The 21746-nt window shown below is 40.3% G+C and overlaps 2 protein-coding genes across 6 annotated transcripts in view; one reads left to right on the top strand and one right to left on the bottom strand.

Moving 5' to 3' along the window:
- Positions 1–15123, bottom strand: part of FBXW2 (F-box and WD repeat domain containing 2) — a 20702-nt gene extending 5579 nt beyond the window's left edge. The window contains exons 1-7 of one of the 5 annotated variants that reach the window (XM_012721414.1): positions 15049–15123; positions 14838–14946; positions 11366–11502; positions 9476–9985; positions 5186–5380; positions 3122–3255; positions 645–731 (exon numbers count right to left, since the gene is read on the bottom strand). In XM_012721414.1, coding sequence (XP_012576868.1) covers positions 645–731; positions 3122–3255; positions 5186–5380; positions 9476–9965 — 906 coding nt within the window. In that variant the 5' untranslated portion in view covers positions 9966–9985; positions 11366–11502; positions 14838–14946; positions 15049–15123. Of the gene's footprint in view, positions 1–644; positions 732–3121; positions 3256–5185; positions 5381–9475; positions 9986–11365; positions 11503–14569; positions 14673–14837; positions 14947–15048 lie in introns of those variants that run through there. The other 4 variants (XM_012721416.1, XM_004677390.2, XM_012721417.1 and 1 more) reach the window with 4 other exon arrangements.
- Positions 15124–18517: 3394 nt separating this feature from the next.
- LOC101630278 (putative UDP-GlcNAc:betaGal beta-1,3-N-acetylglucosaminyltransferase LOC100288842) lies at positions 18518–21393 on the top strand. The gene is made up of 2 exons (XM_012721419.1): positions 18518–19131; positions 20289–21393. The coding sequence occupies exons 1-2, from the start codon at positions 19126–19128 to the stop codon at positions 21390–21392; spliced, it is 1110 nt and encodes a 369-aa protein (XP_012576873.1). The 5' UTR covers positions 18518–19125; the 3' UTR covers position 21393.
- Positions 21394–21746: the final 353 nt, after the last annotated feature.

The raw sequence follows: 21746 nt of genomic DNA, 5'->3' as shown, positions 1-21746 counted from the left end.
CTGTTTGCAAGGTCTTTCAGGAATCCTTATGATTTTCCTAGGTAGCTGATTTGAAATTTTCTTGCTTTGAGGGCAAATTGTTCTTTTTTTTTTAAAGATTTATTTATTTATTTATGCATGCAGAACTAGGGTATAGGCCAGAGGTGCGGGGACAGTGAAAGGATTGAGAATCAGAGACAGAGTGGGGAGCAGCGGGCAGGTCAGGAGAGGTCTGCCATGCCATGTGGATCACCACCGGGGCCGGGAATTGAACCCACACTGAAGTGGCTGTGGCCAGCTTGCAGTGCTGGGTCCTTACCCGTTGCACCACCAGGGAGAGTCCATGCAAATTGTTTTTAAAACAAGTAAATGTTCATGTTCTCATGGTTTAAATCTGCAGGTTAGAAAGGATAGGAGATATGTATCAAGAAAATATAGGAATGCATTAAAGATAAGATTTCTGTGGATTTACCCCCTCTTCATTATAAATCAGGGAATTAGAAATTCCCAGAACAAAGCACAAATTCTTTTTTTAATGGGTTTAAAATCCCTTAGGCAGTCATTACTGGCTCCCCTGAAATAGTCAACTTTATCTACAACATTTGAGTTATCTTATATTTATCAATTCCTCATTGATAAGACAAATTAACAAAAAAATACCTTACCTTGATTTCATATTTGTCTGCACTTAAGAGGATATGGTCACCAGGGCTATGCAAAAGAGACTTGACTTTGCACTTCTGCAAAACCACCTAGGAATATAAATATCCATGTTACAGAAAGATCCTTTTAGGCTATTGCTTTACTGCTTTATTTAAAATATGAAAAAGAACTTGACATGATAAGGCATACTAGAATAGAGAAGCTATTAACCTCTACTATAAGCACATTCTCTAAATTATCAACAAGAATCTAAGTGTCTCATGGCAGCATTTTATCATAGCTTGAGTCTAGAAGGAAACATTAGGACTGGTTTTGAAAATTACAAAATATTTCTTTATAGGAAATGTGAGAACAGGAAAGAAAAAGATGCAGACGCAAAAGTGGTACATTGTAAAGGAAATATGACTTTAGAAACCATCTGCCATATTTTGACTTTGAACCCTGAGTGAGACCATCTAACCTGTTTCTATTTCCTCCTCTTTAAATATGGAATGAAACAACTGTTACCTCACATAACTGCAGTGAAAATGAAAGTCACTAATAATCATAATAAGCAACTTTCCATTAGCACTGGGATAGACTGTAAACATTATGTTTTAGTTATCTTGGTGATAAACCAGCATAAAGTGACAGGGAAGGCCAGGGTCACTCATTCAGACACCTGCATTGCAACCTGCTACTGTCTGGCACGTTGCTGGGTGTTGTCCCATCATTTCACTTAATATTTACAGGGACATCCAGCAGAAGAAGAAACTCAGACCCAAAAGAGAGGAGGAATTGCTTGTCTAAGACACAACAATCAGTGACCTGGCCCCAAGTCTACTTTTTGACACAATGTGAAATTTTCTTACACAATTTTTCTATTTCAATACTCAATACTCAAGATGCACAATACAGATGCATGTAAACTTTTAAAAACAACTGGAAGACACAACATAAATAACTATCATTTTCTAATGTACAATCCAGTAGTATTACTGATCTCCCAAACTGCTTCCTTTTTTTGCTCTGCCTATTTCAGAAAGACACAATCTAAACCCCATAGTGCGCTATGATTCTTTTTCTTTGTTCCCCAAGAGACAGCAAGTTCAGACACATCCTTCCCACGTGGCCTTACTTATTATCAACCACGCCTAACCCTTCCTCTGCTTAGACTACTGCTAAAGCCACCCTACCCACACTATACCCATTTGTCCACTTTTCACTCAGCATTTACTTTCTAAAAACATTAATTATACAAGACCCTCCACTCAGAACTTGTCAATTTTTTCTTTATACTTAACAATATCCAAAATGTTTCAGATAGCCTAGAAAAGCACACAAACTGCTGCCTTTCCCAGCCTCCTCCAGCTTCTGCCTGGCTCCACTGGCTTGTTTCTAGGTGACCAGCTGTTCTAGGTTCCTTCCTGCTCTAGGACCTGTGCATATACTCTCCCCTCTGAAACATTCCACTTTATACAGTCACCTCCAATTTCTCCTCCACATTTTGTTTGGTCTCAGAAAGTTTTTTCTTGAATTAAGACACCTTCTTGAACTTCCTCATGAAACACTGATAACCATTTTTCTTATGAGACTAACATTCAGAACAATTAGGCCTGGGTCTGTTCTATTTACTCCTGTATCATCAGTCCCTCACAAAATGTCATGGTTAGCTCAAGAAAGAACTAATACATGGTATTTCCATTATTAATATTGCATTTGATCCTCACAGCAATCTTCTGAAAACTAGAAAACATATTATTCTTTACAAGATTGTGTATATTGTCCTTTGCTCTACCTTTTCATAAGCATTAGTTTCTTTTTCAAAATGAAAATTGTTTTTCTGATTTAAAAAAATATAAAAAGAACCTTCCTGGTGGTGCAATGGATTAGGATGCAGCACTGTAAGCTGCGTCAGTGCGAGTTCAATCCCTGGCGCCCAGAGGTGATACACGTGGCATAGCAAACCCGCCCGCTGCTCCCCTCAGCTATGTACTTCGTCGATCTGCCTGTTCTGCTCCCCACTCTGTCTCTGGTGAAGCCTCTCATCGCCCCTACACCTCTGGCTTGTTCCCCAATTCTGAATGAACAAATAAATCTTCAAAAAAGAAAAAAAAAAAAACTGTTTTCCCAAAAGGGAAAAATGACTCACAATTCTATAAGAAATAACCAACACTTTAGTACATAAATACATTCAGACATGAGTACCATACCTTATACAGCTTTTTGTATGTAAACTCTTAATTTGTCCCCTGCACCCACCTAAGGTATCATAGGCATCATCTTACCCTGTCCATAAGTTATACACTGCTGAACTGCTTACTGAGAGTCTCTGACAGGCTGGTCACCTGCACACCAAAGTTCCCACCAAAGTTCATCTGTTCTAGCTATGGATCACCTAGCACTCTCTTACAAGGGAGCATCCCCTACCACCTTCCAATCCAGCCCACCCCCACTCAGAGCCTGCCATCAAGAAGTTTCCTTTGGTGAATCTTCCTACCTTGGTGACCCACTCCGTGTGCCCAGTGAGCGTGTTGAGGCATGTTCCAGCAGATAAAGCCCACACTTTCACAGTGAAGTCTGCAGAGCCACTCACCAAGATATCCAGCTCATCATTGTAGTCAACGCTAAACACTAGTGTATATAATATACATGTTAAAACATGTCTCTAAGGTCATTTATAACAGTTTAATGACATTTATTACCCTTGGCTGCCCAACCCAATTATGTAACTGCACAATCCATTTCATAATTCTACCTACTATTCCTTTAAGCTTAAAAGACCCTGGAACAAACCAATCTCTTGTAATTGTATTAGTTTAAGACAAATCTTGTGTTGAAAATAATGGCATTTCTTCCCAAAGTTGCCTGCCTGCTATTATACACAACTTATCTAAACAACACAGGAAAAACAACATAGATGGCCCTTCTCAGATTTACGCTGAGACAAAACATCAGCAATAAACTGCAAAACAGTACCTACATTCAAGAAAAACCAATGTAATGGGGGAAAAACAGGATCTCAATGGTCAGACCAAAGAATTCACTCAAAACAGTGTGTGAGATTTTTGCAGTTTTATCCACCAACACACACACACACACACACACGTCTGCCAGGCTCTGAAGGAACTGGAGCTCAGAAATGCAGACATTAGTCTTTTCTTTAAAGAATCTGGTCTAAGTGATGGGTGAAATGGAAAATCAGAGAAAAAAAGTATACTTCTTACTATGGAAACACCAAGGAGAATGATCAACTCTGACAAAGAGTATCAGGGAGGACTTAAGGTAAGAGGTGGATTTGGAGATGGGTCCTGAAGATTGAGTAGAGTTTATCAAGAAAAGAGCATACTCCAAATAGAGGGATGAAGAGCAAAGGCATGAAATTAGGAAAAGTCACAGCAATGTCCAGGGGATAATCAGGAAAAAACTTTTTTTTTTAAGGAAAAAACTTTTAAAGCAGGGCTCTCCACGCTGATCAGGTAAAATCACCTGGATGTCAGATGGACTACTGTTTAATATTGTAAGTCCCAAGCTAAATTATGTATCCCCCAATACTAATGTCCACAGCAAGCAAATGGTGGCAGACAGCAGACTGAAAAAAAAAATGTTTAGGATAACAAACAAAATGGAAAAAGTAACTGTTCTTAACAAACAGTAAGATTTACTTCACAGACTTACTGGACAAGAATTCAGGACATAGGATAAAAAAAACAGGCAGGATGGAGCTTAAAGCTTGGGGGAAAACCACACGGCCCTATGTACTTGAGGGCCCTCCCTGGTGGCACAGTGGGTTAAATGGGAATATAGGCTGTAGTAAAACTTACAGCAGAGGGACTCAACCTGTTTAAGCAGTAAGGTTTGAGAAGGAAGGTTGCCCATCAAATATGAAGTTTAAGAGCACAGACTGATTCTCAGTAGCTCTGACAGTGGGGAAGGGAGAAGGGAGCTGCTGGGAAGAGGCAAGGGCAGTGTCCAATATGATTTCTGTACAAAGCTTCAAAACACAGCACGGCAAAAGCAGCAGCTCAGGTCTCAAGAATACATTCAAACTAAGACTGTTATAAAATTATGAGAAACACTCAGTTATCTATTTGCTTTTTAATCTTATCTCTAGGCAGTGGCTTGTGGTTCAAACTCTAATTTTATGTCCTCTATAGAGATCACACAATCTTGGAACCACTGCCACTCCAAAGGATTTTCGATACTATTTCTGCATATAGAGTAAACTGAGTTTATAAGTACAGGACTTACTCAGTTTGGAGGAATGGAATTCAATAAAAGCATAGGAAACATTAGGCACAGCCTGACAGGTTATAAATGAAATAAAAGCAAAGGAGAACGGCTCCCTCGCAGCGTTAGGGTACATGGAAGAGATTTCAAACGGGCCAAGCAAGAACAAAATTAGGGAAAAATTCCCAAATAACTTGAATACGAGATTAACTGAGGTGACTGAGAGAGAAAGGTGGGTAAACTAAAAAACAAAACAAAAAAGGAATCACATTCATGGTTTAAGACTTTAAGAAGTTCAAGTAAGTGTAGAAACCCTTGAAGGGGAGCAACCCACCCGCCCCCGTGTGCCCCCTGAAGTGCTGGGTCCTGGCTCCGGAACTCCACTCCCAGCAGGCCACAGTGTTGTCAAAGGAGCCTGTCACAAGCTTCTGCTCATCAAACTTCACCGCTGCACAAGTGTGGGTCTGGATGCCATAAACGCACTGCCCTGTGCTCACATCCCACAGTTTTGCAGACAAATCATCTGACCCTTCAAGGGAAAAAACAGGGAGGTTAATAACAGCATGAAATAGAACCCAAGATTTTTGGTTTAGTCTTTTCCCCTTAATTTTCCAGCCTACAAAAAATTAAAGTACTCCCTAGTGCTTTCACTTAAAAGATTTCATAAATCTCTGCTTAACATGAGTTCCCTGATTTGAGCTTGATATATGGATAGTACCTGATAGGATACATATTACCATTACCCAACAAACCTGAGCAACTAAAGAACAATGACAAGTAAAACTGTCTGCTGGAACATGGCCGTCAAAGATAAGCCTCATATCATGGGTTAACTTCTACAAAGGCTAACTAGTTTCTTGAGCCAATTTGTGAGAGAATATAAAAAACACCAGGGATAAATTATTCCCAGAAAGTCACAAGAACTCAACAAAGAGCTTCTATGTCTCTTCTGATTCTGAAAACATTTAATTTCTGCTGCTGCTGAAAATATTATACTTATTGTAATTCAGGACTTTGCATTAATCACAAATAAAATTGCAGTGATTAAGACATCTAACAACTTACCTTGACGAAAGTAATAATAAGGAACAACAACGGAAAAGATATTTTGAGGACACAATGCTAGGAAAGTACTAGATGACCAGTTTTCAAAAAGCTGAAATGACTAAATAAAAACAGCTATAATTCCGCCTTTAAAGGTTGCTCAAAAGAGTATCTGTTTAAGACAATGGAAAAACAGCTATTAAGTATTAAAAACTGAGAGCATGAATTTTAACTTGTGCAAACCACACTAGTGCACACTGAAATAAGAGTGTACTCGTCACTTTACTATGTAGTAACTTAGGGGATGAGAGGACTCACCGGAGACAAGAGTGGGGAGCAGAACAGGTCTACTGGGGCAGGTCTACTGAAATACACTGCTGAGGGGAGCAGTGGGCGAGATAGAAAATGTCTCCTGCATCATGTAGGTCACTTCCTTGGCCAGGTATGGAACTAGTGCTGCAGTGGCTGCAGATTGCTTCATAGTGCTGAGACTTAACTCCTCCCTGCACCACCAGGGAGGCCCCAAGACAGCAATTCTCACTGCCCTTGAAACTGCCCTCATCTCAGTTTCTTTGCCTTTTTTCTTTCTCTAAAAACATGCTTCCTGAGTCTACCTGGGGCTATAGTCTTTTCCGCTCTACATCACCCTTTAAAATTTAACTATTACAGCCACAGCTGTAATGTGGCTAACTCCAATCTTTCTCTGGTCCTGGGCACTCTCCAAAAGCTCTGATGCCCTTGCATTTCCTGATATTGTGAGAATGCCCACTTCCACATCCAGCTGAATTCAATTCATCCCAAATTGTACTTCATCTACCTCTCAATTTACTCCTTGATTTTCTATTCTAGCCAGTACTACAATCTTCCCAGGTATACACACAGCTAGTAACTGCAATCAATTTTTAAAATTTCTCATCAGCTACCAAATCCTGTCAATTCTACTTCAATGGCTGCCTTCCATTCTCGTGCTTTTAAAAATTTCTATCTACCTTTACTAGCCCAAATCTAAATCTATTTGCTTTCATCTAAACTGCTGCATGCTAATACTTTAATTTGGAAGTTCTGGATTTATCTATGTCAGAGGGCCTTAATAGTAGCATCATCTCCTAAGGCAGTATTTTAAAAGTTCGCAGGAGTGGTTTCAGTTGTCACAATGAAAGCGCGTGGGGTACAATACTGGCATCTATTTAGCAGAAGACAGGAATCCTACACATGTCTGCAATGTTTAAGAAAGTACATAAAAGAACTGCCTTGTATTCTGCAAAACATTCTTGAAAGTTTTGTCATATATATTCCTAAGTGAAAAGCTTATTCATCTGAACCTAAAACTTGGTTTACAAAGTATCTTTGCAGTTTATACTTTGAATTTTCTGAGTGTAACCAGGTAAACTAGCAAAATATGCTTTGTTGAAAACATTAAGGGTTTCCTTCACCATTCTAATCTGATTAGTGTGTGTTCTCTGGGGAAAGAAATGCTTTAACACATCTATGGATGCCTTACCACTTGTCTTCCACATTGTAGGTAGGCATTTAATAAATAAATGTCTGTTGAACAGCACAGCACACAATAGCTTCCTTCTTTGCATTTCAGAAATAAGAAGGATAACTAGAGTTCAGTCTGTACTGTGCTAATTTTTAGCGTTAGCCATCAAACTTTTTGGTGATACTATTGTATTGTCCGCTTAGGGGCTAAGAGTCATTGTCTACTTATCACCAGATTAAAACATAGCAAAAACAGAGGCCTTTAAGTAACAAGACATTCTGTAACAAGTACTTCTCTAACCATTCTAAGGAAACTTGCACTAGAAAAATTAAATTAATGCTGTGGATCATTTTCAGTAGGCAGAACATAATTTTCAATAGACAAACTTGATGAATTCAATCAGAGTAAAAGTAACAGAGCATATAGGCCCACCTAGAACATACTAAAATGCAAGTGGTACACAGTTATTGTAGACACTAACTCTCCAGGCGGTTAGAAAATTCAATGAACATCCCATTCATTTCTCCAAGTAATGAAGGTATTACTGCATATTGAAAGTGAAGTTTGATGAGAAACTTTTTAAAAGAAGTGGTTCTGAAAATGAGTTAACTGCCAGTGTCTACTTAAGTGTGAATGAGCACCAAACTCAAAGGCATGTTAGTCTTTTAAAAATTCCTTTTAAAAAAAAGCTGTTGACTTTAGGCAAGAGGACATGGAAAAGTCATTACCACTGGGGAAAGTACCCCAAGGTATAAAAGACCAGATGTTGTTCCAGTAATGAGGTTTACAGGACTCCAAGTAAAGTAAGCATGGACAAAACCAAGAAATGCCTTAAATTTAATGTTTACAAAGAGTCTAACATTTCAGAGAACATATAATCATATGAGAAAACGTACATCCTCAATGAATAAAGAAGCATAATTTTAAAACAATCTTGAGAAATCATACCTCTCAACCACTGAAATTATTAAAATTGAGTTTGGTGAGATTCTGAGGGAGAAGAGGTAATTTAAGATTATGATGGTTGTGACATCAATTAAATCTATGTGGAAAAAACACTAAAAGAAACTACAAAATAATACTTCTGGGTCAGGTGATTCAACTTAGAGATTTTGCTCCAAATAATTAATTCAAGGAGAAAATAATGCAATTAAAAAGATTCATAAAAACACAAACAACCTGCACTAATATGCACTAATATGGTTAAATACTGAATTTACCAAAAGTAATAGCACATAGTATTAAAAATGACATGTACATAGTTTAGGTAATACTTCAATGTTTATTACAAATTACACTGGAAATGAAGAAAGAACAGCAAATATCCTATACACTCGAGACCATGGAAGTTAACTGGTGTTGGAATCACTAACAGGAATTGCCTAGAGATGGCCTGAACAATGGAGATGCTCTACAATGTCTGCAAAAATGGACTAACATGCAGGCCCTGATTACAATTCTATGTGGAAACAAATGCTTGAACACATTAACACACTATAATTGGAGAATACACACAAGTCTAAATTTTAATGATTAATGATTATTAAAATTTTACACAAAATTACTTGTCTAGTTCCAAAATATCCAATCATCTTCAATTTTATGGCCAAACTTTCAACTTCTAATTTCTCTTAAAATCATAAGTTTTTAGAGCACAAAACACCTCCCTTCCCAAATTTTACAAAGAAACACAGAGGTTAAGTAATTTCTCAAAACTGATCTACTATGCCAATTTTTCAGGTTGTTTTTTTTAAACCAAAAATCATTGCAGCTAGGAAAGAAAAAAAAAATCAAACAGCACGGAGGACTGTATGTGGATGAAAAGCACAGGGGAAAAAAAAAAACGCTGAGTCACATAATGTTTAAAAGAAATGTCTATGGCTTTCTCCTCATTAAATTTTAGAAAAATGATTGTCTTCTCCAGATGAAATAACATAAAGGGGGAAATCAGCTGAGGGCTGAGGGGAGGGAATGCAATTACCAATGTCTCAAGTAATTAAAAGTGGCCATTCTCCAGCCTGAGCCGTTTGTTCTCTCTTTAAAAAGACACTATATGAAAAGCAAAAATCAAGAAAAGACAGTTTCAGAATCTCTTACCTGTACAGAGAAGTCCATCTTTGTAGTAAAGTGCATACACTCTGGCACTGTGTCCAATTAATGATGAGGTCTCAAAGGCTTCATGGTCCTCCAGTTGCTTCATTCTCAAAATAGCCTTCAAATAAACCTTCTTCCAGTGCAAAGCGTCCTGATCAGAATCATCTATCTGCCAGCCCAAATTTTTACATGCAGTCTGCCACACCTCTGTACAGGCACTTATCACCTTATTCCACTGTTTAGAGACGAGGCAGCATGTGAGTAAAGTCTGAGGATCGAGCCATTTTAACAAATAAAAACTGAGCTCCAGGGGAAGGAGTTTGAGGAAGTCCCGCTTGAGGAGAGTCTCCAGGTTATTGGAGAGATGCCTGAGCTGGACTGCCCCACTCAGGCTAATCAGGTGATCCAGAGTTTCATTTTTCTGCAAGTCCGTCAGAGAAAGAAATGTAACAGAAATGTTATCAAGCCATGTCTCAAAGTCCTTTCTCTCCATAAGGTTATGGAAAAATTTACCTGTGGCACATCAAAATATTGTATTAGTTCTGCTCAAAAAGACTGTTCAAACAAGACTGCTAATAAACGAAGTATTGAAAATTAGGGTAAAATACTTGGCATTGCAACTTTACACTTAGATCATTACAACTTTATAGTTAACATACTGTATGTATCTGAAAATTTCCATGCACACAAAATAAATTACATTTGTGAAAACATACTTTAACAAATCATGATTTCAGAAACATAAGTCACTGAAACTTATGTTGGTATGCCTGACTTGCTTCTTTAGCAGTCTAGCACATGCTCCACGCATTTCATAATAAAAAGATTTACAAAGTATGTATTCATTCATTATGAAACAGTGTATTCTATTTATCACATCCCTCACCCCCATCATAACAGAATTTCCTTAATTCACTCCATTGGGCACTAAAATCACAAAAATAAGCACCAGGATGTGACAACCAGAAAGCAAGGCTCTGGAGCAGTAACCTGAGACATCACAGTTACTTGGTTAGTGTTAGTTATCATGCCAGGCACAATCTGACCTGTTACCATAACCACATTAACTGACTACTGGCTTTTTCAACAGATGTTCAGGCCAACAGGTTAGGGGAAGAAAAATAGGCAGATGTGATAAGTTATGTAGTCAGTTATTCTAGTTCTTCCACTTCCTTTATGACATTGTTAGTGTATGAATTACCAAAGGCCTTATTTGGCCTTATAGGCTGTTTTTAATAAGACTCAGATAAGCTGACAACAAATCTTAGCCACGTGTCCCAGCCAGCCAAGAGAGTTCTGGAATAAATAAGAGAGTTCTGCATAAATAAGATAAATTAGTACTCCTGATGCTTACAAACCTCCAAAAACTGAACAAAGAATCATATATCATCTTTTCCACTTTGCAGGTGTACAAATTACAGTCAGAGAAGGCAAGTAATTCGCCTGGAGTCAATAAGGCAGCAGAAAGGACTGGAGGTCATGCTCTCAACATCAGCACTCTCCAACCACACCAAACTGTCTCATCTGAAGCCAGCTACAACCAGGAAAGTCACATCCTGGTAATAAGATCTGGGGGCACTATGCCTGTCTGATTATACCCCTTTCCCCTTCACAATAATGACAAATTGCTTTACGGCTAACTATGAAAAAAATGTGCAAAAAAAATCTAGCAAGGCATACTGTGTCCAGATGTCAACTCAAGTTAATGGGGATTAAATTAATGAACAATAAACAAAAAACAAAGCAAACACTGGATTCCTTCCCCCCCTCCCCCAAGACTGGTAAAAGCTGACAAATGTTAGTGCTGGGTAACAGATACATGTAAGTGTCTATTATCCTCTTTATAAGCATATGTTTACACATTTTATGATTAAGAAAAAAAGTTCTTCTAACCTGATAACTCAGTTCCTCACAAATTATCATAGATATTATGAATTTTTCTCCAAAATAATGTGGAAGAGGAAAATAAATTCCTTTCACATGTCATGCAGATCAGGTCCACACAAAAAGTCAAATCTTACTTTCCAGCTCTGTTAACGTAAGGTAAGAAAAAATTATTTTCATTTACCTCCCAAGATCGAATTTGGAAGAATGTTACTGAACAAAAAGCAGTAAAAGTAACCTAACCTTTTCTAGTCACATCACTGGCTATCTAACAGTTCTGGTTTTTGGAACAGTGAATGAACTTTAAAAATAACACTATTCAGGGTCTCAAGTTTCAGAACATTCAATGAGTTTACTCACAAGACAAAACAACACTTTTCACATAATGTCACAACTGCTAAATATTAATACTGGCCAAACAGAAACATACTCTAAAACATCTGTCCAGGAATCATTTTTACAGTACAAAAGTGGGGAGCGGGGCTTCCCACAGAATATGCAACACGTCTGTTGCTGAAATGCAAGCAACAGACATTTAAATGGCTACAAGGCAAATTTAGATTACCCATGAAAAATCATCAGGTTCCCATGATTTACAAATAACTAAGAGAAATCCTACATGTCAAATTAATGTGCCCATGACACCTGGGAAGATTATGATTAAACTTGCCAAGAAACATCTATTTAAAAAAGGTCATTTTTGGCCCTCCCTGGTGGCACAGCAGGTTAAAGCACAGCACTAAGAAGCTTAAGCCACTTCTGCATGAGTTCGATCCCTGCCTGCCCCAGAGGTGACCACATGGCGGCAGACCTCTCCTGACCCGCCCGCTGCTCCCCTCAGCAGTGTACTTCATTGATCTGCCTGTTCTGCTCCCCACTCTGGCCTGTACCCCAATTCTGTATGAATAAATAAATCTTAAAAAAAAAAAAAAAGGTCATTTTTGATAGAGACTCCTAAATCCTAGCAGACTTCCCCCCCCAAACTCTTACAAGTTGTCCTTAGAGTTACTTAATTCCTTATGAGGCTGTTTTCCAGTTACTCATCTCTGATTGTCATGATAAAGGAATGTTTTTAAAATAAAATGACTTCATTAACTCTGCTGAAACCACTATTAATAAACGCCAGTCTTTACTTTTCTAAGAAACCAACAAACTTTGGAGGACACTTCCTTAAGGTCACAGGCCTAATCCGGGCTTTTTCAGCCTCTAGGAGTATCACATACAGGCAGCAGAAGTCCCCATGGGGAAAATGTCAGGAAGCAGGATTTCAGTTCAACTGAGGAGGAGCTTTTTAAGTCACAGCTCTCCAATAATGGACTAGCCACTTGCAGAGTAGTCAAAGGCAGTTCAAGACAGAGACAGAATGAGGCAAATGATAATGCTTTGAAGTCAACCAAATCTTTCACGAATTCAGCCACATTCTATGTGATCAAGGGCATATTCGACTTTTAACTTTTAAGCTTCATTTTGTCTTCTGTAAAATGGAAGCTATCACTCACCTTGAGGGTTGTGGAAATCAGAAATATAGCTCAGAGCACAGTCTGGGGCAAGTCATATGCTTTTTTTTTTTTTTTACAGTTTTATTACTAGGAATACCTAGCAGGAAAGTTTTTACTGGCAGTAGGCTGGAAGGGATATGACCACAACATCCCTTTCAGCTCTATGACATTATCACAAAGTTTCTCTTAAAATGGCTTATAATACCTGGAAGAAATAGGTAAGCCCTCAAAATTACTGGGAATTTAATTTTATAATTAAGGGCAGTTATTTTCTTGAAGCAATTAATTTCCCTCTAGGGGCATTTTTCTCTGCACCTCAGCCCTATGGCTTGCCCTTTTCCTTCCACTTCAAATCAAACACTATACTTGTCCTCCTGCCTTCAATATTAACAAACACTACCCATGATGTACCCATGGTGGTGTAATGGAGGCTCTTTAATTGGGAGATGAGAGGCCTGACTTTGGTCTCTGTTTCTAACATTAATTCCCTAATGTTCCCTTAGGCAACTCCTGTATTTTTACTGGTTTTGAAGACCAAGGTACTATATACATACATTACCTCCCTGACTTTCACCTCATCATGAAAGAATCAGTATTACTGGCATTAACTGACAGATGAAGAAATTTACCATTCAAGAGGCAGTGACTGTCCTAGGGCCCCACAGAAGTAGCAGGCTCAACATCTTGCCAAGCACCCTGCCACCTCAAACAAAACCAAACCCATAACCCTGGGTCTTGTTAAAGACAGAACATTCTGGATAAAACATCATGAATTTTCCTCTCCTCCACCAAGATCTGTCCTTTTAAAATTTAAAACACTGTAAATATATTACCTATTTTTAAAACGCCCTTAGTTCTGGGCCCTCGCCAGTGGCACAACAGGTTAAAGCACAGCACTACGAAGCTATCCTCAGTCACTGCAGTATGAGTTCTATCCCCGGCCAGAGAGCTGACCCACATGGTGTGGCAGACCTCTCCTGTCTCCCACGCTGCTCCTCTCAGCAGTGTGTTTCAGTGGGTCTGCCTCTTCTGTTACCCACTCTGTCTCTGGTGAATCCTTTCACTCACACACACCTACCACTGGCCTGTACCTGAGTTCTTGTCTGCATAAATAAATAAATCTTAAAAACAACAAGAACAACAAAAAACTCCTTTTGTTTTACGATGTGTAAAAACAACTTTGAAAGAATACAAATGGGGGCCCTCCCTGGTGGCACAATGGGTTAAGGCACAGCACTCTGAAGCTCTTGGAAGCTACTGCAACATAAGTTCCATCCCCGCCCCGGAAATGGCATAGCAGACCTCTCCTGACCAGTCCGCTGCTCCCCTCAGCAGTGTATTTCAGTAGACCTGCCTGTTCTGCTCCTCACTCTCTCACCCCTGCACCTCTGGCCTGTACCCCAGTTCTTGAATGCATAAATAAGTAAGTCTGAGAAAAAATAAAGAATACAATTGATGTCTATAAAATACCGGCTCTGCACCTCCACCTGTTCCTGGGTAAGTCACTTCACCTATCTCAAGGCTAGTTTCCTTACTCCTAAAACGTAACCACGAACAGCATTACCTACAAGGGTTTTCGTCTGGATTAAGATTACAGACGTCAGCGTTTAGTTCAGTACCCGGCACACTGTAAGCCTTCAGAAATGTCAAGTTACTATCATCATTCCACATTATTATCGTTACCCGTGTTTTACGCAGCACCCCACTTACACACCTGTTTCCGCGGCAAACCCACAATTATGGCGCAGTCCCTCACATTCACACAGCGCTCTGTACTTCATAAACCACTCTCCACACTTCCTCATCTTTCAAACTCACAGCAGCCCTGAGACATCACTGGTAACTTATTTCGCAGCTAAAGAAACTAGAAGGCAGTTACGGAGACTCCATTTTTCCATCTCTAAAATCAACTCCAGACCCCTGGACCCGTTCGCCGCTCCTAGATCCCCAGCTCCCGGAGCCGTGTTCCGCGCGGCACTGACCTGAGCGAGCGCCCCGGGGCCCGGGATCTCGCGCCGGGCTCACAGCGATTAGGCGCGCTCGGGCCGCCAGAGATTCGCAGCGGCCGGGTCCGCTCCGCAGCCATGGCGCCTGCAGAGACACAAAGACCAACAGCCGGAGAGGGGACAGGTCAGCCAAGGCGCGGGCGCGGGAAAACCCGTTTCCCAGCCCGGCCCCGCCTCATCTACAGACCTGGACCAGCGGCCGCCGCTCCCGGTCCGCAATCTCACCGGGGAGCGGCTTCCGGCGCTGCCTGCGTCATCTCCGCGCGTCCATCCGCCCGCGGCGCCCAGAGGACGCGACTGCACTTCCGGCTCCCGCCTGGAGGGGAAGCGGGCGGTGGGGCGGGGGAGCGCGAGAGCGCGGTAGCGCATGCCCAGTGCTGTCTTCGCAACGGCGGCTTTTTGGCGCCCGCACCCGGCAGCCTGATGTCCCACGCGTTTATGTCGCTCCTCCAGTGTGATCTTGCCTCAGCCCTGCAACACTTTCTCTTGCTGTCCTCACTTTACCGAGGAAAGGGACAAGAGACTTGCACAGCCCCAGGATCGTCGCTGCCTAGGCGGAGAGGCGAAGCGCTGGACAAAGCGTGGGCCTCATGGCACGGAGCTGGCGAGGGCCCGGGGGCAGCGAAGGGGCTGCAGCTTCCCACGGTGGAGCGGCCGCCGGAGCCGCAGCTGGAAGGACTTCTGAACTTAAGCGATACGCCTCGGCTTTCCCAGGGTTAGATTCAAAGTAAAGTCTCTGAGATGATGGGCTTGGGAAGGGATGTCACAGCATAAAGTAGCTGCCTACCCTGGTGTCTTGTTTCATCATCTTGAGCTTCAGCTAATGGATTATGAGCTCCCGGAACCTGGATCTCCAGAATAGGATCACAGAGCTCTAAGGCAGGTCCACAGCATGGCCGCAGAAAGTGAACCGTGGAGCTGAATGAGTTCCAGGGCAAGCTGGGAAAGCAACGAGAACCTGATTGACAAAATCTAGTCCAGCCACAATTATCAGATGGAGACCTCACTCAACAGATTATACCAGAGGAAAAGACGGTTTTAATGAATAATGTCACCACTGATGAGAGGCCCTTTTAAACTCTGGAAGGCCAGTTAAAGGCCTTACAGAAGAGGCACAGCAAGCTGCATCAGGATGTACTCCGTTTTAGAAGAACCAGAACAACCTGAAGAGTAACTTCTTCAATGACCTGAGTCAGTGCATCAATCAAATCGAAGAGGTAGAGGATCAGTGTGAAGAATAAATAAGTCACCAGAAAGGGAAATGACGCTTCCAGGGACCTGGAGTGGGTGGAGGGGTTGGAGACCAAACCCAACGCGGGTGCAAAGCCCTTAGTGAGCCTCAGCCCAGGCTGCAGGAGGCCGACCATGCACACGCATAGTGGCCACAGCAAAAGGAAGGTCCCCAGCAGCCCATACACCAGCCTCCCGTCCAGAGGCGGCTCTGAATTTGAAAGGACTGTGAGAAAGGCATAGAGGAAGTCAAGGAGATTTAGGTGCTCAGTGGTGAAGAGCTTCAAGAGGGACAGTCTGGGGCTGCCTAAGAAGCCAGGCTGAGGCCAGACCATGGAAGAAAAAAGGCCTGTGGGATAGGCCCACAGGTGCCAGCTGTACTGTTGTCAATCCAGGAAAATCAGGGGATGGAGGCCGGGACTGGGCCAGGCTAGTCATTTGGGATGGAGGGAACAAGGACTGGGCCAGGCTAGTCATTTGGGATGGAGGGTGGGAGGTGAAATACAGCAAAAAACATGCATGAAAATGAGACAGATCTCAGGGAGATTCTTGCAGGGAATGACAATGTTCTTAATGCTGAGACCTGGAAGAGAAACATGATAAATTTACTTGATCAGCATGAAAAGAGGAATCACTGAATTGAACTGGAATTAGCATGCTTCATTTTAGAATTTTAATAGCAACTATTACAAAACATGAGGGATTGAATACAGTGAATTGCACCGTACATACACCTAAAGATAATTATTGTGGCGTTTTAGTAGGTACTTTATGCAGGAAAATGAGACCGTCTTTAAGACAGTTTGAGAGTTCTTTTAAGGTATCTATATTAAGATGTCAAAAATTTTTTGGCTAATAGGCATTTAAGGAGGTCAAGACCAAAAACAGTTCTGCAAGTATGGCAATAGTGGTACTTACTGTGGAAGGTAACTTTTTCAAAAAGCTTGTAGGATGAAAATGAAATGACATGTCCAAAGCCAACCCATTGGGCACCTATTATGTCCCAAACACCATTAGGAGCAAAGAGTTAGGAGCAAACAGCATAAAATTTCCTGACTACTTGGAGCTTAGATAAACAGATGAGCACTATGTTGTGCAAACCTTCGCCAGCACTGGGAGAAAATTAAAGTGAGGTGAGTGAGTGAAAGTAGGGATAAAGGCATAAGGGACAACATTGTTAGAACCACTCATGGACAAAGAAACCAAACTTAAATTTTTGTCTAGAGGAGATCCAGAAGCAAAATATATGATCCTGAAAAAAGAAAAATCACAAAATAGAATTTGTCTGATTAAATACTTCAAGGGCCTATTTGTTAAATGTAGAGTTTGTAAAAATCCCCTTTCAGACAAATTATTTTTTTTTAGATTTTCCCACTTTGTAAAAATTTCCAAGTCTGCATAATGAGGGCTGAGAAAATAAACTATAAATGGAATGAACTATTCCTAACCAAATAATTTTAAAAACATCTTTGAATGGCAGGGATGTCAATGTGGAAAATAAAAAGATGTACTGTCGCCTGGCATGAGGAAAGAATATTCAATGCAATTGCTGTGTGGCAAATATGGACTTATCCAACAGGGGTTTGCAGATAGTCAAACAGGCATGAGAAAAAAAATGTTCATCACTTATCAGGGAAATACAAATCAAAACCAAATGAAATATCACCTCACACCTGTGAAAATGACCAGTATAAAAAAGACCAGAAACAAGTGAAGATGTGGAAGAAAAGGAAACCTGGTACACAGTTAGTGGGAATGTAGACTGTTTTAGTTCCTATAGAAAACAGTATGGAGATTTCTCAAAATATTAAAAATATAATCCAACAATTCCTTTCTTAGGTATCTAGCCAAAGAACACAGAAACACTAATTCAAAGAGACATAGTTCCTATGAACTATGGAAACAAACTAAATGCCTAAAGTCAGATGAGTTTGTTAGGAAGATGGACATATATACAAGGGAATACGGCTCAATTATTAAAAAAAAATAAACTTGCTTTCTGTGACAACATAGATAGAACTCGAGGGGATTATGTTACATGATATGTCAGGAGAAATATCAGATGATGGAATACAGAGAATACAAAGGATCAGCTAAAACTAATCTTGAAATCTCACTGTAGAATTGAGGCTACCAGAGTGGGAAATAGGGAGGGAGAAATAGTGGACTATGGCAGAGGATTCTAATCATATACAATGTTGTAAATCAAGGTTACCACTATAAGAAATTTAAATAGAAATTAGCTGTGGCTATTTAACAACTGGAAAAAAAGGAACTTTCTGATACAAATGATGTTTGGGATAATTCCTATGCCTATATGCAATAGAAAAATGCAAATATCAAATGCTTAGTTTCTACAAGCTAAAATGTTTTCCATTTTGAGATAAAGTTGTCTGGGAGAGGTAGTTTGAATGACAGTAATTGATTTAGTCAAGTCCTTACATTGTTATACTAGGAATTCAAAATCCTTCCCAATGAAAAATATACCACATCTCATCATATGATGCTGCTTTGGGGAAGAAAAATAAATGCATCTACCAAGGATGACAAGCATTTCTTGAAGTTTAGTACACTTCATGCATGTTCCAGGAAGCAGGAACGACTGCAACTGCTTAATCTCTTGAGCTGCATCCCAAGTACACTGTGTGGCATTTCTCCTTGTACGGTGCTGTGAGAGGTGATGTGGGTGATGTGTGTTTTCAATTTCAGCATATACTTCACCAGGGACTCAGCAGAAAGATGGGTCAGTTTTGAGACACACCAGGCGAGGCATTTGAAGAGGTTTGCTTTTTCTATTCTCTTTTGTGGATTCAGTCTGGCTGTAACCCGATGCACACTTGCTCTCTTATGGAGCCAGCAGGTATTCTGGGACAAAAGCTCAGGTTGATCGGAAGAAACCCTATCCTTAAAGTCTCATGCACAAAGTACTTTACTTCAGTTGCTGTTCGACTGGAGTGAACCTGAAACACATTTGGATATAATTTGGCATCTAAACTCAACAATCCCAAAGCTCTTGGAATTGCTCACAGACACCATGCAGGTAAGTTTTTTTTTTTTTTTAAATAATCTTCAAAGTATTTGATATGCTCTGAAATAATTTTAAGGAGGTGGACATTTCTTCTGTATGAAAACCATCAGCACTGAAAAAGTAGCAAGTTTAAACTATAATTGTAGGAGATTTTTGTTTTTTTCCTATTCAGTATACACAGAAAAGTAAAAGATGGAAGCCAGAATTCTCTAGTGGTTGAATGAGCTTTGGAGTCCAGCAGATTGAGTTCACTACCCACTGAGTGATACTTATTAAATCCCTGGAAAGCTCAGTTTAATTTTGAAGATAACTTATCTGAAAGGATTCATAGAGCAAAATGAGTTGGCATGGAAAGTGTTTAGCCCAGTGCCTAGGGCAGAGGGATGTTTAATAAGAGGTCATTATTTTTATGGGAGGCTTTTTTGATGGGAGAGCCAGTGAATGGAGATTTCAGACCTTTCATGTTACCTGGCACGCCTCGTAGGTGGAATGGTTCTGTCTCCTTTGGTACAGTGGAGTAGGTGTGGCATGGGGCTGCTGAGATCTCTGAAGGGGTGCTGTGCACATAAGCAGGGATCTGTCCATATTGACAGCCTCATCAAATGGGCTAGGGGACATTGTCAGTCAGAATTCAGTATTCACTTAAAAAGTCACACTGGAAAGAGGTAAATGTTAGTAGCTATTGTGCAGTGGCCAGGAAAAGCAACCGCTTCATGGAGAAATAGCCCATGACGTCTGTAATAGCCCATGACGTCTGTAATAAGAAACTGATCCCAGTCCTCAGTTCCAGAAGAACATCATATATTTTCCATAACAGTGATGCCACTTGTTACTTTATATCCATGTCTGGCTGATTCCTCTTTGCTTCCAGAATCTAACACAGTGCCTTTTATAGAGTAAGTGGGCTTTTATTCATGCCCCCAAGAAAACTACCAACTAATTTTTGTTCACTTTTCACTTTGTGTCAAGCACTCACTCAGCAGCACTGGAGAAGAGGCATGAGATGCCTGCTGTCCAAGGAGACCAGTTAGTGGGAGACCTGCAACAAGACTAAACACTTAAAATACCATAGTGCAAGTGCTGTAGGATGTATGTAATGCATTCAGTGGGGTCAAAAACTGGACTGGAGATGAACACTGACTGAATATGTGTTTGTCTTTTTAATTTAGGTGACATTCTGCAGACTTCGGACTCACCAGTGGTGCTTCATTCTGTTTAATATTATCCTATTTCATGCTTTGCTTTTTGGTGCTGATTTTGTGGAAGAATACTTTCTGCATGCTTTGCCTTATGTAGACATGAAAGTTCTTGAAATTAAGGATAAAGCAAGAAAACTGAATATGGAGCCCCTAAAAAGTAATCTTTCCAAGTATTATATCCTGAGCCAGTCAGAGGTCTGTAAAGGGAAGAACATATTTTTGCTCTCTCTCATTTTCAGTAGCCCAGGAAATGAAACAAGACGGAATCTCATCAGGAAAACCTGGGGTAACGTGACCAGTGTCCGAGGGCACTCCATTCTCACGCTGTTCGCTTTGGGAATGCCTTTTTTGGTAACCACCCAGCAAGAGATTGCCAAAGAGTCTCGTAAGAATAATGATATAATTGAAGGCATCTTCTTGGACAGCACTGAGAACCAAACCCTGAAGATCGTTGCGATGACACAGTGGACTGTGACTTTCTGCCCTAATGCCCTGTTCATTCTTAAGGTTGATGAAGACATGTTTGTCAATCTTGCAAGCTTGGTAGACTATCTTCTCAATCTAAAAGAACACCTTGATGATATCTACGTAGGAAGAGTTATCCATCAGGAAACACCCAATAGAGATCCTAAAGTCCAAGAATTTGTCCCTTTTAGCGAATATCCAGAAAAGTATTACCCGGATTACTGCAGTGGCGAGGCCTTTATCATGTCCCAAGATGTGGCTCGGGTGATGTATGTGGTTTCCAAGGAAGTACCCACGATGGTGCCTGCTGATGTGTTTGTAGGAATTTGTGCCAAGTCTATTGGTCTTGTACCCATCCATAGCTCAAGGTTTTCTGGGAAAAAGCATATCAGATACAACAGATGTTGCTATAAGTTCATTTTCACATCCTCAGTAATTTTAGATGCTGAAATGCCCCTGGTATGGAAGGAAATTAATGATGGAAAAGAATGTACACTGTTTGAGACTTACTATGGGCTCATTTCCTGCAAAGTTCTGACATACCTTGACAGCTTTAAACGTTTTCACATGGGGACCATAGAAAACAAGGCCATGTACTTTAGTGATTAGGATTTCTTGGGTTTTCTTCTAAGTGTGTTCTTTTTAATTACCTTCTACCTTATCATAGAAAGCATGCCTTCTCCGTGGTGTTTTATGTCATTTCTCTGAATCTTTAATTCTGTTTAGCAAGTTGTAAAATGTTCTTAGTACTCTGATGTACTGCATCATTTGAGATTTTGTTTCAATAGACCTAAGCTAGCTTAGGATGATTCTTTTCAAAATAAAGTCATTCAGAAGACAGAACAGTAAGTTGAATTATAACTACAAGTTTTCTTTCTTTTTATAATTAGTAAATTTTTAAAAAATCAGATTTTCTGAAGCTGTCATGACTCGGTGAGTGACTTTTTGAGAATGCTGATATAA

This window comes from Condylura cristata, unplaced genomic scaffold (genome assembly GCF_000260355.1).
Source record: "Condylura cristata isolate star-nosed mole 26May11 unplaced genomic scaffold, ConCri1.0 scaffold00006, whole genome shotgun sequence".
NCBI classification, from domain to species: Eukaryota; Metazoa; Chordata; class Mammalia; order Eulipotyphla; family Talpidae; genus Condylura; species Condylura cristata.
The sequence above is the reverse complement of the archived record's forward strand: the minus strand, read 5'-3'. Positions and strand labels throughout refer to the sequence as shown.